This window comes from Astatotilapia calliptera, chromosome 13 (assembly GCF_900246225.1).
Source record: "Astatotilapia calliptera chromosome 13, fAstCal1.2, whole genome shotgun sequence".
NCBI lineage: Eukaryota > Metazoa > Chordata > Actinopteri > Cichliformes > Cichlidae > Astatotilapia > Astatotilapia calliptera.
The window spans coordinates 26,768,351-26,790,808 of NC_039314.1; the positions used below are offsets into that span (position 1 = coordinate 26,768,351).

Below are 22,458 nucleotides of genomic sequence, written 5' to 3' on the forward strand. Positions count from 1 at the left end.
ATTAGAGGCAGATTTAAACCAGGGTCAGGAGCTCCTTGTTCAAAACTCACTTTTCTACTCTTCCTCGACTTTCCTTTTCCCTTTGAGCTCCTAAATATGGGCTGTCTCTGTGCTTGGTCTCTCTTCACACTTCTTTTCCTCAAAATTAGGCTTGTACTTGGTTGGGGCTCAGGTCCTCCATCTTCGTCCTCCTTATCGTCCTCTTCTTCTGATGACGTCGCACGGTCTTCATTCTCCTCTTCTGGCCCTCCCTGCATTACTCTCTGCTTTATAACCTCCAATGCTGTTAATGCCTCTATTAACGCACGTGGGGGCTCATGCATTTGTCCATACACTTCTCCTTCCCAATGTTCTCCCTTGGTTATCACTCCTTGTGGTATTTTGTCCTTCATTCTAGGGGTCCTTTTGGCCTCCCCATCCTGCTTTGGCTGTTCCACTGTAGACACCTCGGCCCGTATGATGTTTCCACTATCCACCGAACTGGGAGGCAAGGTCGAGCCTTCATCTGCAGCTGAGGCTATCATTCTCCCTCCCATATCTTGGGACTGACATTCCACTGCCCTTATCCCTTCTTCGGGGATATTCAGGGGAGTAGTAGTATATTCAACATCTGCTATTCCGCCAAGGACAACTCCAGTCTGTCCATCAGGACCACGAACTTGTCCCCCTCCAAGGGTCATTACAGGCATGACATATGGTGGTGGTGGTGCACAACGTGCCAATTCAGCCCAAGGATATAGTTTCGGTGTGTAATACCTGTTAGCCTCTTCTACCTTCGGAGTCAAGTCCTTCACTTGGTCCTTTAGCTTCTTATTTTCCTCCTTCAAATGTATCAAAGACTCCATTATACTCACCATGTCTCCTGATTTTCCTGTGTCATCCTCCTCCTCAGTCATCCAGGAAGAGGCTGCCCTCCACAGGAACAGCCACTTACAACACCTGGCATGAGTTTCTTTTAGATCCTTAATTTCTCCTCTGGCTTTCCTGTTCACTGAATGTCCCTTGGACTCCTCTTCAAATTGTTTCAATTTCTGTTCACATCTCTCTCCCTCAGTTTTTAACACCAGGCTCAGAGCTATTTTATCACCCAGCCCTTTCTGTTGAGATGTAATAAGTTTACTTACCTCAACCTCCATCGCTTGGCACTCTTTCTCTGCTGCTTTTAATGCTCCAGGTGAAGCCAAACGAATAGCTTTCTTAAGCTGTTCAAGCTGATCCTTCAAAGGTTTGCATCCCCTTTTCCCACTAGGTGTCGCACTCGAGCTGTCAGCCATTCTCTGAAACACAGACTTACCTCTTCCAATGACGTTGGTCGACTCCACCTCCTTGGTCTAGGTCACCCAGACACGCTTAACTTTCGGTTTCAGTCTTCGTCTCGCTGTTCTCGCAACCACTGGCTCCTCTTCCCCTGCTTGGTGATACACAAAGTTTAACCCAGCACTTTAGACGCTGTCCTCGCGTTCTCAAGCGTTGACACTCAATCAAAATTATTCGCCCTCAAAGTGTCAATATATGACACCAGCAACCCTTATGCGCAACGCGCTCACCTCCGTATACTTACCTCTCCAATAGTTCCTCGGATTAGTGTTTTTTCATTTATTTTAAACCCATTAACGGCGCTGCGCGTCCCTTATATACTTTACAGCAACACACCCTCAAGGGTCCCTCAACTTGTCCCGTACTAATAAGTCTAAAACCAAGAAATCACCTTTATGACATTATGTCAAAGCTTTCTCCATGTTGCACAGCCTGCCACAGGTTTAACAAAAAAATCGCTGCCCGAGAAGGGTCCCACATATCAAGGTGGTCGTTTTCACAAACTTCCAGCAGACCCTCAAATAAACAAAAACAACGACCCAGGCAGGCTTCCCGTTCAGCCTCCTCAATTTCTATGCACACTGAAAACTCATGGGGAGATTCTTCTGTCTCCCCGTGTCCTACACAATTCACCTCCAAATGATCCCCTACAATTGAAATTTCAGTGTGGAATGACGCAGAGATTAACATTTCCTTATTTATTCACTATATGTAACCTGAATTTTCTCTCTCTTATCAAATAACAAAGGTTATCTTTACAATTTGTTATTGAACTACTAATTAAGTTGCTTTTTATGGTGTCAGTGATAAACTGCCCCTAAAAAGTCCACTTTATTGCGTGCTCATTGAGTTACTCCTATCAAAACTATTTAACAAGTTCAATTTGCACATACTCATTAATTTGTCACGCTTATTAGTGGCTCATGGTTGCTGAAAGCCTATGTCTGACTTGACCACAGAGTTAGAGCATCATTCAATCCTCTCAGGATGACCACTCCACTTACTCTGCATCCAGTCAGCTCATGAATTAACAACCCTTGCAGACTGTAACCCTTTTATTTTTTGTCTATACCTTCAAATCCACCTTAAATCTTCTTTACCTAAACGTTGGTTTTAAACACAAACAATTCTTATATTCTATTTTGAAACGCTGTCACCATTCATATATTTACAGTGTTATTATTTACTAAGCCAGCATTTTAATTGCAGACATTTATCCACATTTGCAAACAATAGTTATAGAGCTGAATGACACACAAAACCGAAAGCATAGTCCTCTCATGCGCTCTGCATCAGCTGCCTCATTTGCATGCACACACTCTTCATCTAAGAATAGCAGCAGGCAGTCAGTGCATTGCTGACTCGACCCACAGAGATCTTTTTTAATACAGAGACGTCTTATATTTACAACTGCACAGATTTTATGCCTTTTAACACCTACCGAATTTCGAAAAATTTAAGTTAACGGTCTAACCGATAGAAGTCCAACTTTTTTGTAATCAATTAACCAGTATCTGTCCAACAGTTTCTGGCCTCATCTCTAAAGTCCCTAACTCAATTTAAAAGTGTCCAACACCCAAGGTCCAACCTTTGCTGCCCAAAAAAGCGCAGATACCGTTCCAAACGGTAAGGAGACTCTATCTCCTAGCTTAATTCCGGGATGCCCTGTACCCCACAGCTAAACCACACTGAACTAACCCTCTTCGCCGAGAGGTCAATGTCGCGCGTCCACGACAAGGAGGGAGCGTAACCTCCGGGCTCTGCGCTTCCTACCAGTCCAACTGGCGTTCTTGAGTAATTTATAATACTTTGGAACAACAGTAAGACACCCAACCAAGTGTAAGACTGAAGCAGGTCCAACCTTATAACCAAAAAATAACCAAATTCCCTAACCTACTAAACGGTCCAACCGCATTCAATCATTACCAGCAGTCCAACTGCTTTAAATCCTCAGATTCTTATCAAAATCAAAACAGACATCCACCAGTAACTTCAGTGAGTAGACTTAAATTTTATCATATCCAATTTGGCACACTTTGGAAATAATTCAACAGGTAGTGCCTTACCTTTTGGATAAGCCGGCTTATGCCCACTCACTTAGACCACTGGAATTCACGTCTGCCCGTCAGACCACCCAAGACCCCGGATTTCTCCGTCCAAACCTCCAACTCTCCTTCCCCAATAACCGGACGAAGCCCCCAAATGTTAAGATTCAATATTGAGGAAGGGTACAAGAGGTGATCGAAGAATAACCACACCGATCCGGCCGGGTGAAGTCAAACGAAGATTTTAATGAATACACGCGTGGGAAGAAAACTCTGTACGCAGACAGGAAGTAGTCTTCGACTTAATCAAAGCATGGACAGATATTTTATAGCATCAGGGTTTATTTAGTGACGCCCCTTCATACGTCACAGATACATTTTATACATAGATCAGATCAACATCATGACTTTTCACCTAGAAAATCATCTTCTATTTTCATGGCTAGCCCTTCCTGTCTACCTTTCAATTCTTGTCTTGTTCCTCTTTCTTGCCGAGACACCAAGAAACGGTTCCTCTTTTACCAAGACAATTTTGCAGTTACAGCCAAACATAACTAACCTCTCCTCTAAATAAATCTAATTTAAAGTGTGTGTGTGTGTGTGTGTGTGTTGACCTCACATGCTCTTTGTGTCACCTCTTACACTTCTGACCCTTTACCAGACCAGAAGCTCACTGAGACTATGTGTATGTCTTCTACTAAATAAATGTTTTAATCAAGAACCTCTACTAAAACCTTAATATAAAATGATAAAGCTATCTGTTACATTGTTAAAGCCTCGTCTTAGCCTGCGGCTCAAAATAACTTCCTACTTCTTTCTGCATACAACTTCCTGTCAACCTGCAACTCAGTCTTTCTGAAAGAGACACTGTCTAAACTTTGGAATGCAATATCCATGCTGCAAATTATATTATTAATGCAATAACAATTATTTAACAATAGCAGTAAAATAATTTCCCTCCTCGACAACTCCTATCCAACATACACTAATTGGTCCTATCAGGCCAAAAAACCTTTTTTGCAATCCAGTAGTTACCCTTGACAGGCTATTAAATATTATTTTAGATCACTTTCACTGAGGTTCACTTAGTTTGATACATAGTTATGAGCCTGTGACATTTTGGAATGATATACACACCAGACAGTGCAAACATTTTAATTGCAGTCTGAGAATACAGTGCACACAATTTTTTATGGTGTACTAGGCTCCAGTATATACAAGTCCTATGGAGTATCTTTGTATGACAATCTGCTAATAATGCATCATGGACATTTGCTTATCTAGAGTATTGGGAAAACTGACTGTATGGAGAATGTTACCTGTGTAGTCTTATTTTATAGTTATATAATATAACCACAACAATTATTCTTTGCATAGGAGTATAAGTACATGTCCATGTGCATTATTTAACATTAACAGAAATGGCATCAATAATATAATAATTGCTTTGTTGTAGCGAAAAAATGAGACCTTGGAAGGTGATCACTTTTTAGCTAAGCTAGTACAGGTAAAAACTTTTCCACAAGTTTATTTCCAAAAAGTTTGTTACTTAATGTCTTTTATTTGCAAAGTATAGTGGAAAATGATGGCTCTTTTCCAGTCCTTTAAAAACACACTTGCTTTCATTGTTTTGTCGCAATATAAATCAAACTCGATTGAACTGAATTTTGTGTTACATTCTTGAGAAAGTAAGATGACGTAGAGCTAGCATGGTGTGATATTTTTGGAATATGCAAATTTGCACATCATGTACATGTACTCTTTCTGTGATATCACCACCTTTAGTATGCATTGTATTATGTATTTTCACATGTATTTGAGCAACTTTGGATGCATCTGAAACACTGGTGATTGTGCACTTTGCTACTTGCTTCCACCTCTGATTATTGTATTGTTAAGGCTCAGCCAAGGTCACTTGACCTCATGCATATATTACCTGAAGCACCTTGAGCTCCTTCCGGGTCTGATATTGAATCCATTGTGTCCAAGTGTTTACTCGCCCAGGTTTAACTTGTTTTCTCAGTGAGGTGACGTTGTAATATCTGGCCTGTGCTCTGTCAGGAAAGTGTTGCAAATGGGAAATAATGAGTTGTTAACAAGCATTAAATAAAACCTCAGCAAGAGATTGTGACAGCCTGACATTGTAGGTGAGTTCACGCTTGTTTTGAATTTCTATTTGAAACAGACTGCTGGAATATCAGATTATGTTCTGGGTGAGGGCTTCCTCATCTGTCTTCTCATTTCTCATCACAGTGTTTAGTTTCATAAAGGCTAAATCAGCGTACATACTATGGTAATAAGATCACCCATCTGTGAACCTGAGAAATTGGCACAGACTATTTCAATTTCAGTTGTTTTTTTAATTTTTTTTTTGGTGTCGGGAGGGGTGCTAATACCTTTAGTGACACAATGATACGATTCATTCAGAGTGAGAATTTGCACATGCACACTTGTAATTGAGATTGTCTAACTGCTGTCAGATTTCTCAGAATTGGAATTGTAATTAGCTGAAATGAAACGAACTTTTAAACCTGCATGATGCTCTTCTTCTTGTTAGGCTTGAAATCAAGCATATTGGAAATGCACAGAGGGACTGGCAGAAATTGTTTTAGTGCTACTTTTCCTCTTGTTTCCTTGATTAACCATACAGACAAATATGCAAACAAACAAAGATGCATGCAACCACCCATGCACAGGAAATGTACATACTGGATGTGAGGACTGAGAGGTAAATACATGAATACTCTCTTCATGCACACACGCACACAAGTCCCTATCCTACTTACAAAGTTAAGAAAAAAAAACAAAAAACAAAATACTGTGAAGTTGTACTGACGACCCTTATGGGATAAACAACTGAGCAGCAGCAGTGCATGTCTGCCTGGGAGGGAGGGAGGGAGGATGGGAAAGATGTTAAGGAAAAATATTGTCTTTGATCTGATGATATCTGCTGTTTGGGCTAACTTGCCATGAAGGCTGAACAAAACAGGGCTGTTTGTCAAACATAATTTGCTTTCGTCTTGGAGACGCCCCAGGATTCCACAGCTGAAAGGAAAGTAGTAACTAAACATGTTTCTTTTTTTTACAGCGTGTGACACAAAGTTTTTCTGCTGTGTCTTTTGAAAGCTTTCACAGCGTCTCTACTGACTCCTGCCACTCAGTGTCACATTTTACGTTTGACAGCACTGGCGGTTATTTTTTTCATTCACACAGTAACTCTGCATCAGATCTGCTGTGGAGCTACAAAGCCCTTTTTACCACTCAGCCGTAAAAGGCTGATGGGGTCCTGTCGTCACCCCACTGGGCAGGAGGGCGGGTAGGTGGGGAGCCTGAACACATACGTTTCTGAATGCATCAACTCGAGAACAAGGCGACGTAGGAGCTTAAAATTGATTCCATAGGTGTATCTACGAAAAAACTTGGACAAGTTCAAATCTCAGTGACTTCAACCTCAAAGTCAGAGGTCAAGTTTTTTGAAAATCTTGTGACTGCAGTAACTCCAGAACGAGGTGACGTAGGATTTTGAAATTGATACCATAGATGCAGCTACTAAAACTCTTGGAGGACTTTGAGGACTTTGTTTCTTCAACGTTGTCTGCTTTCAGCATGGTCACTATTTTTTACTCGGTGCAGGTTCCAGTCTGACCGAAGCCATCATTGACATCTGTGTCAAACTGACCCGACTTTTATGTCAACTGTCAACATGGTGTTCTCCTCGAAAGACCCGAGGCATGTGACAGAGAACATTTGGTAGAAACCACCAGAAGTGTGGGGTTTGTGCCATTGGGTGCAGGCATACAGTACATTGAAAAGTCAACAGACACCTGCCTCATTAGCCAGATTTGTCTCCCTGTGACTTTGTCCAAATTCAAGTTGAATGGTCTGAGGAAAAGTGTCTGGACTTCTATAAGTTTCCTTGAAGATGTTTCACATTTCATCGGAAAAGCTTCTTCATTTCTTAAAGAAGTCCAGACGCTTTTCTTTCCAAACTCCTTAGACTACGATGACCTGGATGACTAAGAACCTTCACAGACATATTCAAGTTGAGTGGTTTGCCTTCATGACAGTGGAGGAGATCCTGCACACAGTGGTCAGAATGAAACTCAAATAACAGCATCACTGGAAGTAGATGCATTATCCAAGGGAACTCCCCTGAAGGAGCTTTTTTTGCTTTGTATCATGGAGCTTTGTAACTGCAGCTCGTGGTTTGTGTGGTTATTCAAAGTTCAACTAATTAAATCAGTAAAGGGTAAGAAACAGTGGGATTGAAGTCTTGCCTACATGGAGGGAAAAAAACCCCAAAATAAAACAATTATTTGGTTACATCATGAGTTTTTTTAGTTACATTGGTTCAGTTTTAAGACTTTGATGTTTTGTGTTGTGGTTTGCATGGAGTTTGGGTAAAAAAAGTGTTTTATGTATTATGTCAGTCTCCCTACTGGTAATTATCTGACAGATCTGGTGCTGAAATACAATACACAACTGCTCCGGCAGATTGTTAAAAACTATGAAGAAAAAGAGAAAAACTATGAACTTTTTCTTTGATCTAAAAATAAAAGTTGTGCCCGAGTCTGCTATAACCTTATTTTCCCTTGTATATGTGCATGCGTGCACACACAAACACACACACCTGAATTCCCCTGAAGGGTTAGCAGGCAGCAGTTACACTGATTAACTAAAAAATTATCCTCTCAAACAGTTATCTTCTCATGGCCGCACAGCTGCTTTCTCTCCTCTTTCTGTGTGTTCTCTCTTTTCCTCAGTGTTCCCTTCCTCCCGTTCTTCTACCCCCCCTTCCGACAGGCAGACAAGGTGACCCAGCGTCGCTCCTGCTGTCCATCCAGATGTTGAATCACTGTGATTCTCTCCATACGTTGCTCATTGTCTCGCTGACAAAGAGCTGCCTTGAGATGCTCAATAAGAGCTCCTTTCAGAAATTATTAAATCACTGAGACAACATGATTATTTAAACTCTAAACCGTGTTGTACTGATCGATTGGCCTGTTTGCTTATAGAAAAGACTGGCATCCACAATGAAAGCAGCCGTGTTCGGGTTTATAAAATACATGTGTGGCTGCGCTTTTACTCAAATATGCGCACCTTATTTATTTTGTCACTGATTGAGATCTTTGAAACTCCACTACTGTAATCTTATTCATCTAATTGAATATCGACTCACCATCAGTGCCTCCGGTGTTTTTACTTTCATAAATCTGTGTTTGATGGTGACGTCAATAAAATCAGGCAGGATGGAGCCTTTATTTGTAATGCCATTCTTGAAGAGAAAACTATTGAAATCAGAGGCAGCTAAATACCTAAAAATGCTCCACTGCTAAAAGATCGGCTTGTTCACAAGACTTCTCATTTGTGTTTTGTGCCTCTGTTTGTCTTTCTGTTGATCAGATAACCTGTTGATCGATTACCAGTTTACCTTCAGTCTGCTTCAGGAAGATGACCGCTACTACACTGCCATCAACTTTATGGCAACACCTGAACAGGTAATGTCAAGAGAGGTTAAGGTTCATTAATTATTTTTAGTATTTAAGAGTGGCCTGTTAAGTTTTTATCCAGCTCGGTGCTTTCATTATCCTCTCTACTTTTAGGATTTAGGCTTAAAACTTTCCTTTTTGATAAAACCCATAGCTGCCCCTCCCTGAGCCTGGCTCTGCTGGAGGTTTTATCCTGTTAAAAGGGACTTTTTCCTTCCTATATTCTCCAAAACGCTTGCTCATAGGGGGTCATATGACTGTTGTGGTTTTCTTTGTATTATTGTAGGGTCTTGACGTGACGTGACTGTTGTTTTGATTTGTTGGTATATAAATAAATTGAATTGAAATATATAGTTCCAATACATGAACGTTGTGTAATACATAGCTACAGTGGGGCAAAAAAGTATTTAGTCAGCCACCGATTGTGCAAGTTCCCCCAATTAAAATGATGACAGAGGTCAGTAATTTGCACCAGAGGTACACTTCAACTGTGAGAGACAGAATGTGAAAAAACAATCCATGAATCCACATGGTAGGATTTGTAAAGAATTTATTCGTAAATTAGGGTGGAAAATAAGTATTTGGTCAATAACAAACAAGGAAAATCTCTGGCTCTCACAGACCTGTAACGTCTTCTGGAAGAAGCTTTTCTGTCCCCCACTCGTTACCTGTATGAATGGTACCTGTTTGAACTCATCATCTGTATAAAAGACACCTGTCCACAGCCTCAAACAGTCAGACTCCAAACTCCGCCATGGCCAAGACCAAAGAGCTTTCGAAGGACACCAGGAAAAGTATTGTAGACCTGCACCAGACTGGGAAGAGTGAATCTACAATAGGCAAGCAGCTTGGTGTGAAAAAATCAACTGTGGGAGCAATCATCAGAAAATGGAAGACATACAAGACCACTGATAATCTCCCTCGATCTGGGGCTCCACGCAAGATCTCATCCCGTGGGGTCAAAATGATCATGAGAACGGTGAGCAAAGATCCCAGAACCACACGGGGGGACCTGGTGAATGACCTGCAGAGAGCTGGGACCAAAGTAACAAAGGTCACCATCAGTAACACACTACAACGGCAGGGAATCAAATCCCGCAGTGCCAGACGTGTTCCGCTGCTGAAGCCAGTGCATGTCCAGGCCCGTCTGAAGTTTGCCAGAGAGCACATGGATGATACAGCAGAGGATTGGGAGAATGTCATGTGGTCAGATGAAACCAAAGTAGAACTTTTTGGTATAAACTCAACTCGTCGTGTTCGGAGGAAGAAGAATACTGAGTTGCATCCCAAGAACACCATACCTACTGTGAAGCATGGGGGTGGAAACATCATGCTATGGGGCTGTTTTTCTGCCAAGGGGACAGGACGACTGATCCGTGTAAAGGACAGAATGAATGGGGCCATGTATCGTGAGATTTTGAGCCAAAACCTCCTTCCATCAGTGAGAACTTTGAAGATGAAACGAGGCTGGGTCTTCCAACATGACAATGATCCAAAACACACCGCCCGGGCAACAAAGGAGTGGCTCCGTAAGAAGCATTTGAAAGTCCTGGAGTGGCCTAGCCAGTCTCCAGACCTCAACCCCATAGAAAATCTGTGGCGGGAGTTGAAAGTCCGTGTTGCTCGGCGACAGCCCCAAAACATCACTGCTCTCGAGAAGATCTGCATGGAGGAATGGGCCAAAATACCAGCTACTGTGTGTGCAAACCTGGTAAAGACCTATAGTAAACGTCTGACCTCTGTTATTGCCAACAAAGGTTATGTTACAAAGTATTGAGTTGTATTTTTGTTATTGACCAAATACTTATTTTCCACCCTGATTTACGAATAAATTCTTTACAAATCCTACCATGTGGATTCATGGATTTTTTTTTCACATTCTGTCTCTCACAGTTGAAGTGTACCTCTGGTGCAAATTACTGACCTCTGTCATCATTTTAGGTGGGGGAACTTGCACAATCGGTGGCTGACTAAATACTTTTTTGCACCACTGTACATACAGTTTAGGTTTTTGTCCTATAGACTGATGGAAATGTGGGAATAAGCTTGCATGCTCTTTAGTGGCTAGCTGTGGATGACTTCTCTGTCCTCCCAAAAAATAAATAAAATAAAAATAATAATAAATAAAGTCTAAAACTGATCCTAATCCTTCATGATTGCTGCCCACCAACACCACGGCTTTTCTGGTTTGCTACTGGAAACCAAATGCCCCATAGAAATTTGGTCATAGTGACCATCAAGTCATATACTGGTACTGAAATCCTGACTTGTAGGCTAAAGTAGGAAATTTGTCATTTTCATTGCCATCTTTTCAAACGGGATGTGATAAGTCAGGAGGAAAGTTAAAGTAAGAAACCAAGTTAGCTCTAAGACATACACCGATCTTCCTCATCCATTTCCATTAAATTGGAGCATAATTTGCAAAATTAGGGTCATGTAGTTTTCAATAAGACTTAAAAATAATGATTGAGACCGTAAGCTCACTATGACTTTACTTAAATAATAGATCAGTGGAGCTGAACACTCTTTTTCATCTAGGTTTCTTTTTGCAACAAGTAGAGTTTCCCTCTGCTGGCAGTTTGAACAAATGCTTAATTAACAAGCTTCTACACTGGCTTCACTTTTTAGACCTGGTAGTTGTCTTTCATATACCGTCTAGCCTGCAAAAAGAAGTGCATGTAATATGACAACTATAAGAAAGTTTCCAAGTTGACATCAGATCAGCGCAAAATTTTAAAAACTTGAGAAATCATGTGCTTGGAGCAGTATAATCCCTGTGCCCTTGCTTACAGGGATTATTTATATATTCCCTGACCTCATGAACTCTGCCCATGTTCCATTTCAGCATCTGACATTGTAACAATACTTTTAAATGGTAGAAAAAAGAAAAAAAAATTAAACAAAGACAGAGGATGGCATGTTGTGGCAGCGTACTGCTTTGGATCTATAAAAACATATATCCTCCAAATGTAAAGATCTGTTGTCAGACTAAGGAATCTGTCTAAACTCTTGACTTTTATCTGTCCTGTTTTTCCTTCTCTGTGCCTAAAGCTGTGTTGAAATACAACTCAGAGGGGTAACACTGGAGACAAAATCAATGTAACGATGCAAAAAGAGGCCAGCAGATTCAGATTTGCCCTAGGTGACATGAGTTGAGGCCAGGATGAGTCTGCTCAAGTTAACAATGTTTTCCCAAATAGTTCTTCTGTTGACTGAAGGAAAGCGAGTTGAAGTAATGTAAATAGCCTGGGGAAGGTGTCCAACAACAGCGTGAACTGCAAAACCTGTACATAGACCAAAAAAAGATGTGAAAGAAATAAAAAATTTGCTTCAGTTTCTTGCTGATTCCTTCTTAGGTCTGTCTCTAAGGTTCTCCATCTTCAGTCAGTTTGTCCCCAAGCTTTGATTTCATTCTTCAGCTCAGTAACACAACCTTGCTTTTTTTTCTTCTTCCAGGCCAACAAAAACCTGGATATGTCCATCAACGCCTCAAACAACTTTAACCTGAACATCACCTGGTCCTTAAGTTCAACCGGTATGCTGCACACACACTTATTCATACTATTCTTAAAGAGTTCCTTTTGCTTGAGTTGCTTGAATGGCTTGTCCATCCACTTTCTATTAAATAATAAATAAAAAGAAATCTTCAGGTAGCAAAGTTTGCTCCTTCACACACACTGGGTTGTGCCCCATCAAATAGCTTTAATGTGGACATGAAGATATCTCGAGGCATGTTCCCTGTTAGGATGCTGCATATGAGCATTACATATAACTATATATAACAGTGTTACACAACTTTGTAATACTGGAAAACAAGGCCACCTTTATTTGTACCCATACACAGACTTTATCTGCAGATAGTAAAGGGTTTAAAAAGATGAACATACCGCAAGGAAAAAAACATCCGTTTATCTCAGAATAAAAGCTATGATTTGGTTATCCGAGTGATGACTGCTGGAGCAAAACATTTTGGGACTTCCATAAAGAAGAAATTCAAACAGTCGAGTTAGCAGTGTCATGTTGCCCTGCATCACACCCAGATTCATCACCAGCTTGTTAAAGCCAGGTCAAGTTGGGAGCTGATTTAACATGGCACATTTGAGTGGCATTTTTCCTTAATCAGAATCAAATGGCACATATAAATAAAATGTATTATTATTACTATTATTGTTGTTGTTATTATTAATAATAATTTGCTGAACTTATTCTTTATTCAGTACTTATTTTCAGTATCTCCTATTAAATGTGTTGTATCAGGAATTAAACTGTACTCAACTTCGAATTGCAGCACATGTTATGTTGATCTGATAAAATGTGGGTGAGGGGTTTGTTAAAGTACAATCTCTGTCTGTAAACAAAAAAGTGCCAAAATTACCCGGTAAATAAAAAAAAAAATACAAAAAACCAAGGGGGTGGGGGGTTCAGGGCACGAGGCTTTTTTGGGGCTGCAGAATTTTGTACATGGATGTGAAAAGCCTCCAACTCAATTTTCTAAGTGGTACTTCTAATACACACACACACGCACGCACGCACGCACACACATATATATATATATATATATATATATATATATATATATATATATATATATATATATATATATATATACCAGTTTAGTCATGTGTGCAAATTTCAGAGAGTTTTCAAGCAATTTAAGATGTTAAGAGGAAAAAAATGTGATTAATTTTGTAGGACATTTTTAATAAACACAGCAGTTTCATGAAGGCCCTAATAAAAGAATCAAAGTGCCTACAGGGTTAGCATAGAAGCTTTAGTAATGTTACTGATTTTAGCTGATTAGTGCTCGACTCAGGACTCTCTCTGAGCACAGTGTGTGCTTGGCATTAGGACTTCAGCTAACTATTTTTAATTACTTTCATTTCTTTTTTTGAATTAATAAAAATATATATATTAGTCCCGCAGAGCCCTGGGCAGGAGACAAGCTCGTGACTCTCCTGTTAGCTTGTTAGCTTTGTTGCCGGCATAGTTCTGCTCACGTTTACACTGTGCATAGATCTAATCGGCCAACATAATTGGAAACACTTTAAAGACACATTTAAAGAACTCCCTTCATTTTAGCCATCTCTCCATTGAAATCTTTTGTCAGTTCTCGTCTATGTCAATGTTGTGATACAGTGGTCCAGTCTGTCTCCAAAGCTCTTATTTAGCTGTCAGTCTGTAATGTTATCGCACAGTCAGGATTTGTCCAAAAATGGTCAGCTCCACTTCCTGCTTGCCTTGCAGGGATTCCCCCCCCCCTGACAAAACACATCAGAAGATATTCAGAATTTTGGCATTAGGGTATTTTAGACGCTTTCCCTCCTGATTCCAATTAAGATAAAAGCACTTTCTCACTCTTGGGATCTTGGGGCCCACAGCTTAGTCATTTTGGGACTCTGCGCTTTGTGTGTGTGATTGTCTTCAGACTATTGCAGAGTGTTTAATGGCCCTCGATAAAGCAGGAGGTGGAAATATATTATTCACACCATCTGAAAACTCAGCCATTAACACAGAACTGCTGATGATGCTCCGAAGGATCCTGAAATCAGACCTCTTCAGTGCTGCGAGGAATTTACAGGCTCACTGTGAATTACTGCAAGGTGTCATGATAATGCTTTTGCTGTGAATGTTAATTTGCCTGCTTGAGATGAAAGGCACGCCTTGGCATTTTAAAATTCACGCTGTTTTCGCTCAACCTGTCCAATTACCAGTTTTTGTTTTAAATTTATCTTTACAAGGACATTTGGATTGAAAACAGCCTTGCTGATGGGCAGCTCATTGTGGTGTTCTCATGTGGCTGCTGAGTATGAAGTAGGAAAAAAGGAGAAAGTTTTTACCGCTGTAAAACAGAGTTGTACTCTCCAGGCTGACATGACACTGGTCTTCATATGTCTTCGTTTTCAGAAGTTATAACAAGTGTTTTGTCAAAATCTGTGTAATTTCCGTTGTGATTTGAGTTATTATGAAATGTATCTGATCAACTTCATTCAAAATATCTACAGGAGAGACAGGTGTGCTGGAAAGAACTCCACAAAAACAATTGTATGTTACCGGCAAAGTTTCAGTCATCCAGTCAAAGGATATTTGGCTAATGCAAACTTAACAATTTGTTAAATGGGGCCTTAAAAAAATGGTATTACTTTATGCCAGAAAAACCTTCTTTTTTCTTCTTTTTTTAGGGCTTTTTCATCTATTTTTTTAAAATATAACATTTATAGGAAACTATAAAATTACACTAAATAAACCTTTTTTTCAGTCCTTTGATGGTGTCTTTAATATAAATAGAAAGCCTCTCTTCTTCTTAAAAACAAGTCCTGATCTCCACCTCTTGGTGGCCCTGAAACAAATTCAATGCCACAGACGCAAAGGTCCCATTTAATATCATTGAAATGTGCTGCTAACAGCTTTACGTATGCATGGCCATGTATTTTTACAAATGCAGGTACTAAGGCTTGTTGTCACCCAAGAAGGCTTTTGACTTTGAAGGCAAATTTTGTTCCTTTTACCTCTTCTCATGGACTGTTATAAACTGCTAATACATGTGTTTGCTGAAAACTGGTTATTGAAAACAATTATCACCACAAGCCACGAGCGGTTGTTGTTAAAATAGAAGAAAAATCGTATTCATTTTTTAACCTTTTTCTGTTCCTCTCAGCTGGAACCATCTCAGGTGAGGAGATGCCCATCATAGCGAGGATGAACATTAAAGAGCACCGTGACAGTTTCTCGAGTGAAAAGTTTAACTTCAGACTTCACCACAACATCACCTTCTACGTGTATGTGTCCAACTTCAGCTGGCCAATCAAGATCCAGGTAAGGTTGCATGGATGCAGGGATGTGAAAAGTCAGGAGAGTTGGTAATGCTGTAACTTCATATTCATTTGACTTAGTAACTGACTGTAAGTCATGTAGACATGCCTTCAGATTTTTCTTTTTCTTTTATGATACATTTTCTGAACATTAAAAATCAGCAGTTTAGAAATGTGTTAGTAAAAAGATTAAAACGAATACTGAAACTAAAACACAACAACTCTGATTCTGAGTTAATGAGGTTATTATTGCAATTATTTTAAATTGACAATAATATTTCTGCTGTTTAATCTGCCATTGATACTGGATATGATGAAAATTATTAAGATGGTGTTCATTTTGAGGTCTGACTGTGATGCATGCTGGGAACTCATCAGCTAGTCCTCCAACTTTAGCCTCAAAAGGCAGACATTGGAGCTAAAACTTCCTGTTTCATCCACCTACCGCTCAGGTGGACCTGCTACATTATCAGGTCTTTGAATCTATACCTTCAGTACAATATTGTGGCAAGCTGAGGAATCTTAACAACAAAGAACTCACCCAAAGGCTGAGCCTGTTATTCTACCCCAAGCAGAAAGGGGTTTTTTTTTTATTGAACAGTTCACTGTGTTACACTGTGCTTCAGAGGGTCAATAACCCCACACATGGACTCACTCATGGTGTAATATTTTCTCTTTCTATCAAAACAACAACTATCAGTGAATTTACACCAGAATATTAGCAGGAACGGTCATAAGTTACGTAGCCAAAACAAATGCAAGTACAGTTTAATCGTCTTAACTGGCAACACATGTTCCCAAGGCATGATGGGAGATAGCCGCTCCCAACACGTCACAATGTGCTATATCTCACAGCCACAGTTCTACTGTGTGTTGAGAGCACATTTTTCTTTTATATGTGCATAGTGTGGAGGATATCATAAGGCCTTGAGGGAATCCGATATAAAACACAGTATTTATGAGTGTTTTAAGTTGTAAATTGGTCAGATTTGACCCGAACATGACGGGAAGGTTAATCAGCACCGTCACATGTGTCTGCATTTGATGTGGAAGTCTGTGCTTCTTTTTGTTGCTACTGGGCCTAGAACAGGATTTACATCAGGAACATCTCCTGAGCAGGACTAGTTTGTGGGTGGCATATGAAATAAAATGCACATGAGTAACTCCCACCATTCCCTTTGGCCCCAGTTGCACCTCAGCCATGTGGGTTGGCTCATGTGTTGGCAAGACGACCATTCAGTCCCACCATTTTTGACAACCACATTTCTCATTATGAATTTATAGAAAACATGTTTTTATATTTTCTGCAGAGGACAATAAGCGAGAGGTTGAAAAAAAATGCATTTTTTTTTCTAGTAAGCATTGAAAACAGATCAGGCAGACCTGAAGATCAAAAAGTTTGTGCAAAATTGTTGTCTGATGACAATTGATGGTTTAGTATTTTAGTAAATGGACTCGCTCTTTTGTTTGCCACCTGGTGAGCGTGCTCAAACATGAAGGGTCAGTAGAACTCAAACTGATTACAACCACAAAACTAAAGCTTCATGTACTATAATCTTGTTTGTTAAATACACATTCCCACTGTTCATATGCAGATATGTGTTTTTTGAGACAAAGTGTGATGTAACAGAAAGGATGCTTGAAGTTGACTTTGTTTGGATCTCAAACAAGAAAAAAAAGAAAAGGTTCATTGTTCAGTTGTTTTCATTTTTTTAGTCATCTATAAAAGTGTGTTGCACAAGTTCTCTGCATTTAATTATATTTTGAACGTGGTATTATTGAAAAGAATAACTTCTGTCCACACTTTAAATCAGTTTAGCTTTGGGAATCATAAACTTAATCAATCAATGAATAACACAATGCATCATGCAAAATCTGAAATGATTGAGTCATTCTGTCATGTTTAACTACACAGAGACCAAAGTTCACAAAAGTAAAAACATGTATTGTTTTCTTTTGTCTCTGATAATCTAACATCTACTGGGACTGTGTCTACCTCACATGCTTTGCTTACACACCATATGCTGCAGATATGCAAGCCGAGAGTTTGACAAGCATCAGTTTCCAAAGGCTCAGGAAACAAAGGTTTATTACAATATTACAATATTGCTCTCTGGGGACTTGTGGGTAAGTTAAAAGAAGCTATTAATTACTCATTATAAATCCAAATAAAACAGTTTTTGGATGGACCCATTTAAGTCGCAATCATTTAAAGATTCTTGAAGATTTAAAGTGTTGGGAAATATAATGTCTAAGGACTTCACAGCCATTGTGTTGAAACGTGTGCCTGAGTGAGTCAGTAACAGTGTTCGGAAGAAAATGTTAAAACACAAAGTATGCCTCGTGATGATGATCACCATCATTCCCAGTTTTCAGGAGCTGTCTCCCTGCAAAACATATAGCCCCGACAGGACATTGAGCATAAACTATTCTGAAAAGTGTTTGGCAAATCTGCTATCACATTTAATGATCTGTGAGTTTTCCAGTGTCTCTCCATCAATTATGCAGCACCGGATTAAATCTCCAGGCGGCAGCCGCACACACTGAATATTCACACTCCAGCCTTATGATCCATTAAATTGAAGTAGACTTTTAGTGGTGATATTTTAAAATGACTGTCGTCATGCAGGTTCTGGAGTGTGGGCTGATGAACGGTGTCAAGAAGTGAAAGAACGGAGAAATTAGGGCAGAGTGATGACGGGTAGGATAGCTAACTGATGTTGAGACTATCTTACAGTCACAATGTCCAGTGCTGAGGAATTGGAGACATTTTAATTGACAGACTGGGGAAGACGGACAGCAGGTCGAGAAACAGCTGAGGATGGAGGGTTGGATGAGGAGATGCATGCAAAACTACAGTAGCTCTAATTTTTGTTAACTCATTCATTCATATAGTGCTTACTGCAAATGGGGGGCTTTGAGAATCGTAGGGAACCTTGTTATCAGTGCATGATTATCTGCTTATAAGTTGATTAAAAAAAGACCCTCAATGAAGATTTAGCAATAGGAATGAAGTAGTTAAAATCAGTAAATCTACATGTGATACTATTAGAGGAAGCTCAAGGCATTTGTTAATATTCTTAAACAGACTGTAACTGTAGGATTGAATTGACTGAGCTTCAACAGAGAAGAAGCTTAAAACAAAAAAAACTTTTCCTCACCTAATTCACCTAATGAAATATTAATTTTATATTATCAAACCATTTATTTATCACATTATTGAATCTTTTTTTGTTTTCATCAGCCCACTGCTGAATATGATATGAAGCACGCCATATTAACTTCTAATTGTTCTTTCTTTCTGAGGGTTTGATGTATAAAGTACATTTTAAGCGCACATGGATCAGTAACACAACCCCAGTCGGCTTGTGTTATCAGAGTCGTTTGGTGTGTGTAAAAGTCAAAGTTTAGTGCAGAGTGTTCTGTACCTCATTATGGGTCATTTGTCCATCGATCGCTCCCCTCATATGCATTTCCCATTAATGGTACATTATCAAAGCTCCATATATCTGCTGGTGGAAAGGTGATATGATAATTACCAAGAGGAAGCCTATCTCGCCACCATGTCAGCCAGGCTCGTGTGTAACATGAGAAGCATGCGGCGTCCGGTCCTGTGACCTTGGTGGCTTCTGATGATGGAGTAGGGCGAGTTTGAGAAATTGTCCTGAGAATTGATAATGACCTGGCCTGATATATTTGATTTAATAGAGCTGGGTACACGCACACACACACACACGTACATGCGAGTCACATGATAGCAAATGGAGTGACGGCACAAAGGGGCAACACAAGAAAACAACAAATCTAGAGGTACCTGCTTGATTGTCAGGAAATGTAGAATTTGCTAGAGGGAACGATTGCAAGGCCACCCCTCTAACCTTGGGTCGTGAGCTCCCATCAGCTCCCGTCTATTTGTTTTGAATTTAAAAATCCTAATATCTGTGTTAAAAAAACGTTTTTCTCATTCACGGGCACTGGCTTTTATAATGTCAGGGATGCAGTGATCCAGCAATAGTGATAAACTAATAAATTTAGCAGGTGCTACAGAATATTTACAGACATTGCAGGAAGATATAATTCTGTTAAAGTTAACCTGGCTTACTCTGTTTGACCTTTTAGCTGTGTGCACTGCTGGCAGCATGAGTTGACACCAAAAGTGACGTTATCTTTTGTGGCAGTGAAACACAAACAAACACTATGATCCACAGTCTCACTTCACATGGCTTTGATGTTGGCTCCTCCTCGACTTCATATTGAGCCCCGGGCCAATAAGACTGCGGGCCAGCTGAAGTCTGTCATTCAGAAGCTGTTACACAGACTCAGGGCACAACCTTACATGTAACCTTTTCTCATTCAAAAACAACCTATGTAAAAAAATAAAATAAATAAATATTGAAAATATCTGTGGCAAACTATTGTGGCCTTACAGTGTTTCCCTCACAGGATCTTGATATTGGCTGAGAATTGAGAGCTGGATGCGGAACAGATTTTTATTAGATGATATTCCCCCTTAGCTTTAGCTCCTCTGCACTCATCTCATATTTTTATGTATTTTATGTCATATGTAACTCCATCCATCGGTACCTACATACATCCTCTGTCATGTATCTGGGTCCAGTTTGTGGGGCCAACAGTCTAAGCAGAGATGCCCAGTTTTCCCTTCAAGTGGCCAGTTGCTCCAGTTCTTCTGCAGGGAAACTGAGAAGGCTCCAAGACAAGCCAAAAGACATAATCCCTCGAAGTGCCCTGGGTCTATCCCGGCCACCTCGCAGTATGACTTGCCTGAAACACCCGAACAGGCATCCAACTCAGATGCCTGTTCGGGAATCTGATTAGGGTACTTTCAGGGTGAGAGAATACAAACATGGAGGAGGAAGATGGCATAATGGGTTTTCATTAAATGTGTGTGTGTCTGCTTTTTCAGATCCAACACTTTGCAAATGCTGAATTTCTCTCTCTTTGATTAAACAAACTTAAGTCAGAGATAATAAAATTATATGTTGCATCTGCAAATACAGATGCAACAAATCCCAAGAAAATACAGACCATCACTCTAATTTGTTCATTTGACACCATTTTTTCCCATAAAGTAGGACTGGCCTGGTTTTGTTTCTAATCAGAAAATCATGTTTTATTGATTGGGCACACAAACATTGTTGGAACATGACCCAGTTTCTCTCCATCTTTTCTTTTCATTTGTTTGTTTTGAAAGAACAACTAATTTAGCCAGAAGTTCTATAACTCAACATCATAACTGTGTCTAATTTGAACATCTCTGTTTGTAATGTAGCAGAAAAAGTTATTTTAACAGCGAAGGCTTTGTAATATTGCTTAAATTAACAGACGTGTGTTTCCATTTTTCAAAAACACTAAATTGGAATCGATGACAGGAAAATTAGCTGTAAAAAGAGCTTGTTCTGTACATCTGCTTCCCTGCTGCATCGCTCCATGCATTGCAGCTTATACGCCAGTTGATTAAAAGCCTTCTGTCAGAGGTGAGCAGCCATTTTGTTGCAGAGGAACTCAGGGCTGTGATAATTTGATTTGCTGCGCAGTGCTCGGTCACTCATCGTCTGTGCCATTATTGAAAAGGATGCCTCTTCTAATCAGATATCCGCCACACACACAAACACCCTCTCTGATCAGTCAGTTGCAAAGTATCCATTATTGGATTAAAACAGAAGCCTAAATGGTTAACTGTCTGACCATCACACACACACACACACACACACACACACACACACACACACACACACACACACACACACACACACACACGACAAAGGAGGATTGAAAGCACATCTATCTGATGTATCTCATTGAAGCAGTATCACATTTCATAGGCTAGAACAGAAGTCGAGAGGCACGGTGCTACACATGTAACCAGAAAGGAAGTCATCATCAGTCATCAACACAAATTAGGTTGGTTACAGAATAGATACATGTGTAGCATGCGTGTGCGGGAAATGGTCACCTGACATTTATAACAGCAACATTTAGTGACCAAAATCAATGTATTTAATCAATCATCTGATCAGTAAAGCTAAGTCAATTTAAATATTTTCTCAAGACATTTGCAGGTTTAACTTTTAATTCAGAGATAATATTTGAAATATTAAATTGTAACTAAATAGTTCAAATATTTGAAACAGAAGTCCTGACTGTTCTGTTATTTGGGGTTTTTACTGCCGTTTGTTGCTGGTGTTTGAGCTGTAGATTAATGCATGAGCGTGCCTTAAGCACCTGTTTAAAGAAGACTGCATCTGTGAGCTCTCCTAACAAGTGCACACATATGGTAGAGCAGGACTCATTTGCATAACATGTAGGTGGAAGCAGCACTTGGCAACTGCTTCACTTTGGTCATTAGGTTCTTATGAATATTCAAATACTGAGGGAGCATGCACTGTAAACACATCGCTTTTCGTTTAACATGCTGATATTAGCATGTGTACATGATTTCTATATGCTTCATAAGCAACTCTCAATTTCATTTTATAATTGAGCACTGTCTCACTGCTTTGGGCTGTTATAAAGCTTTAAACCCTAAAACTAATATAGAGTTGTATGAAATAGTTTTAGCATATTTATTTCTCACTTAGACTATTTTTGTACCAGATGTACAGGAGACATGTATGTGTGGATGTAAGAAATATTTCCCAACATATTGATTGTTTTGATTGTTTTAATGGATTTCCATACTCATTTTACAAATACCTTCAGAATTTCGTTTTTAAATATACTGTACTACACTTAAGCTGGTTTTATAGTTTAAATTACTATTAATATTACTTTAGTAAA

The 22,458-nt window shown here is 39.6% G+C and overlaps 1 protein-coding gene across 7 annotated transcripts in view; it reads left to right on the forward strand.

Moving 5' to 3' along the window:
- atrnl1a (attractin-like 1a) overlaps window positions 1-22,458 on the forward strand; it is a 331,746-nt gene that overhangs the window by 162,639 nt on the left and 146,649 nt on the right. For 6 of the 7 annotated variants that reach the window (XM_026189698.1, XM_026189697.1, XM_026189695.1 and 3 more), the window contains 3 exons: window positions 8,766-8,860; window positions 12,308-12,386; window positions 15,507-15,664. In XM_026189698.1, coding sequence (XP_026045483.1) covers window positions 8,766-8,860; window positions 12,308-12,386; window positions 15,507-15,664 — 332 coding nt within the window. Of the gene's footprint in view, window positions 1-8,765; window positions 8,861-12,307; window positions 12,387-15,506; window positions 15,665-22,458 lie in introns of those variants that run through there. The other variant, XM_026189700.1, reaches the window with a different exon arrangement.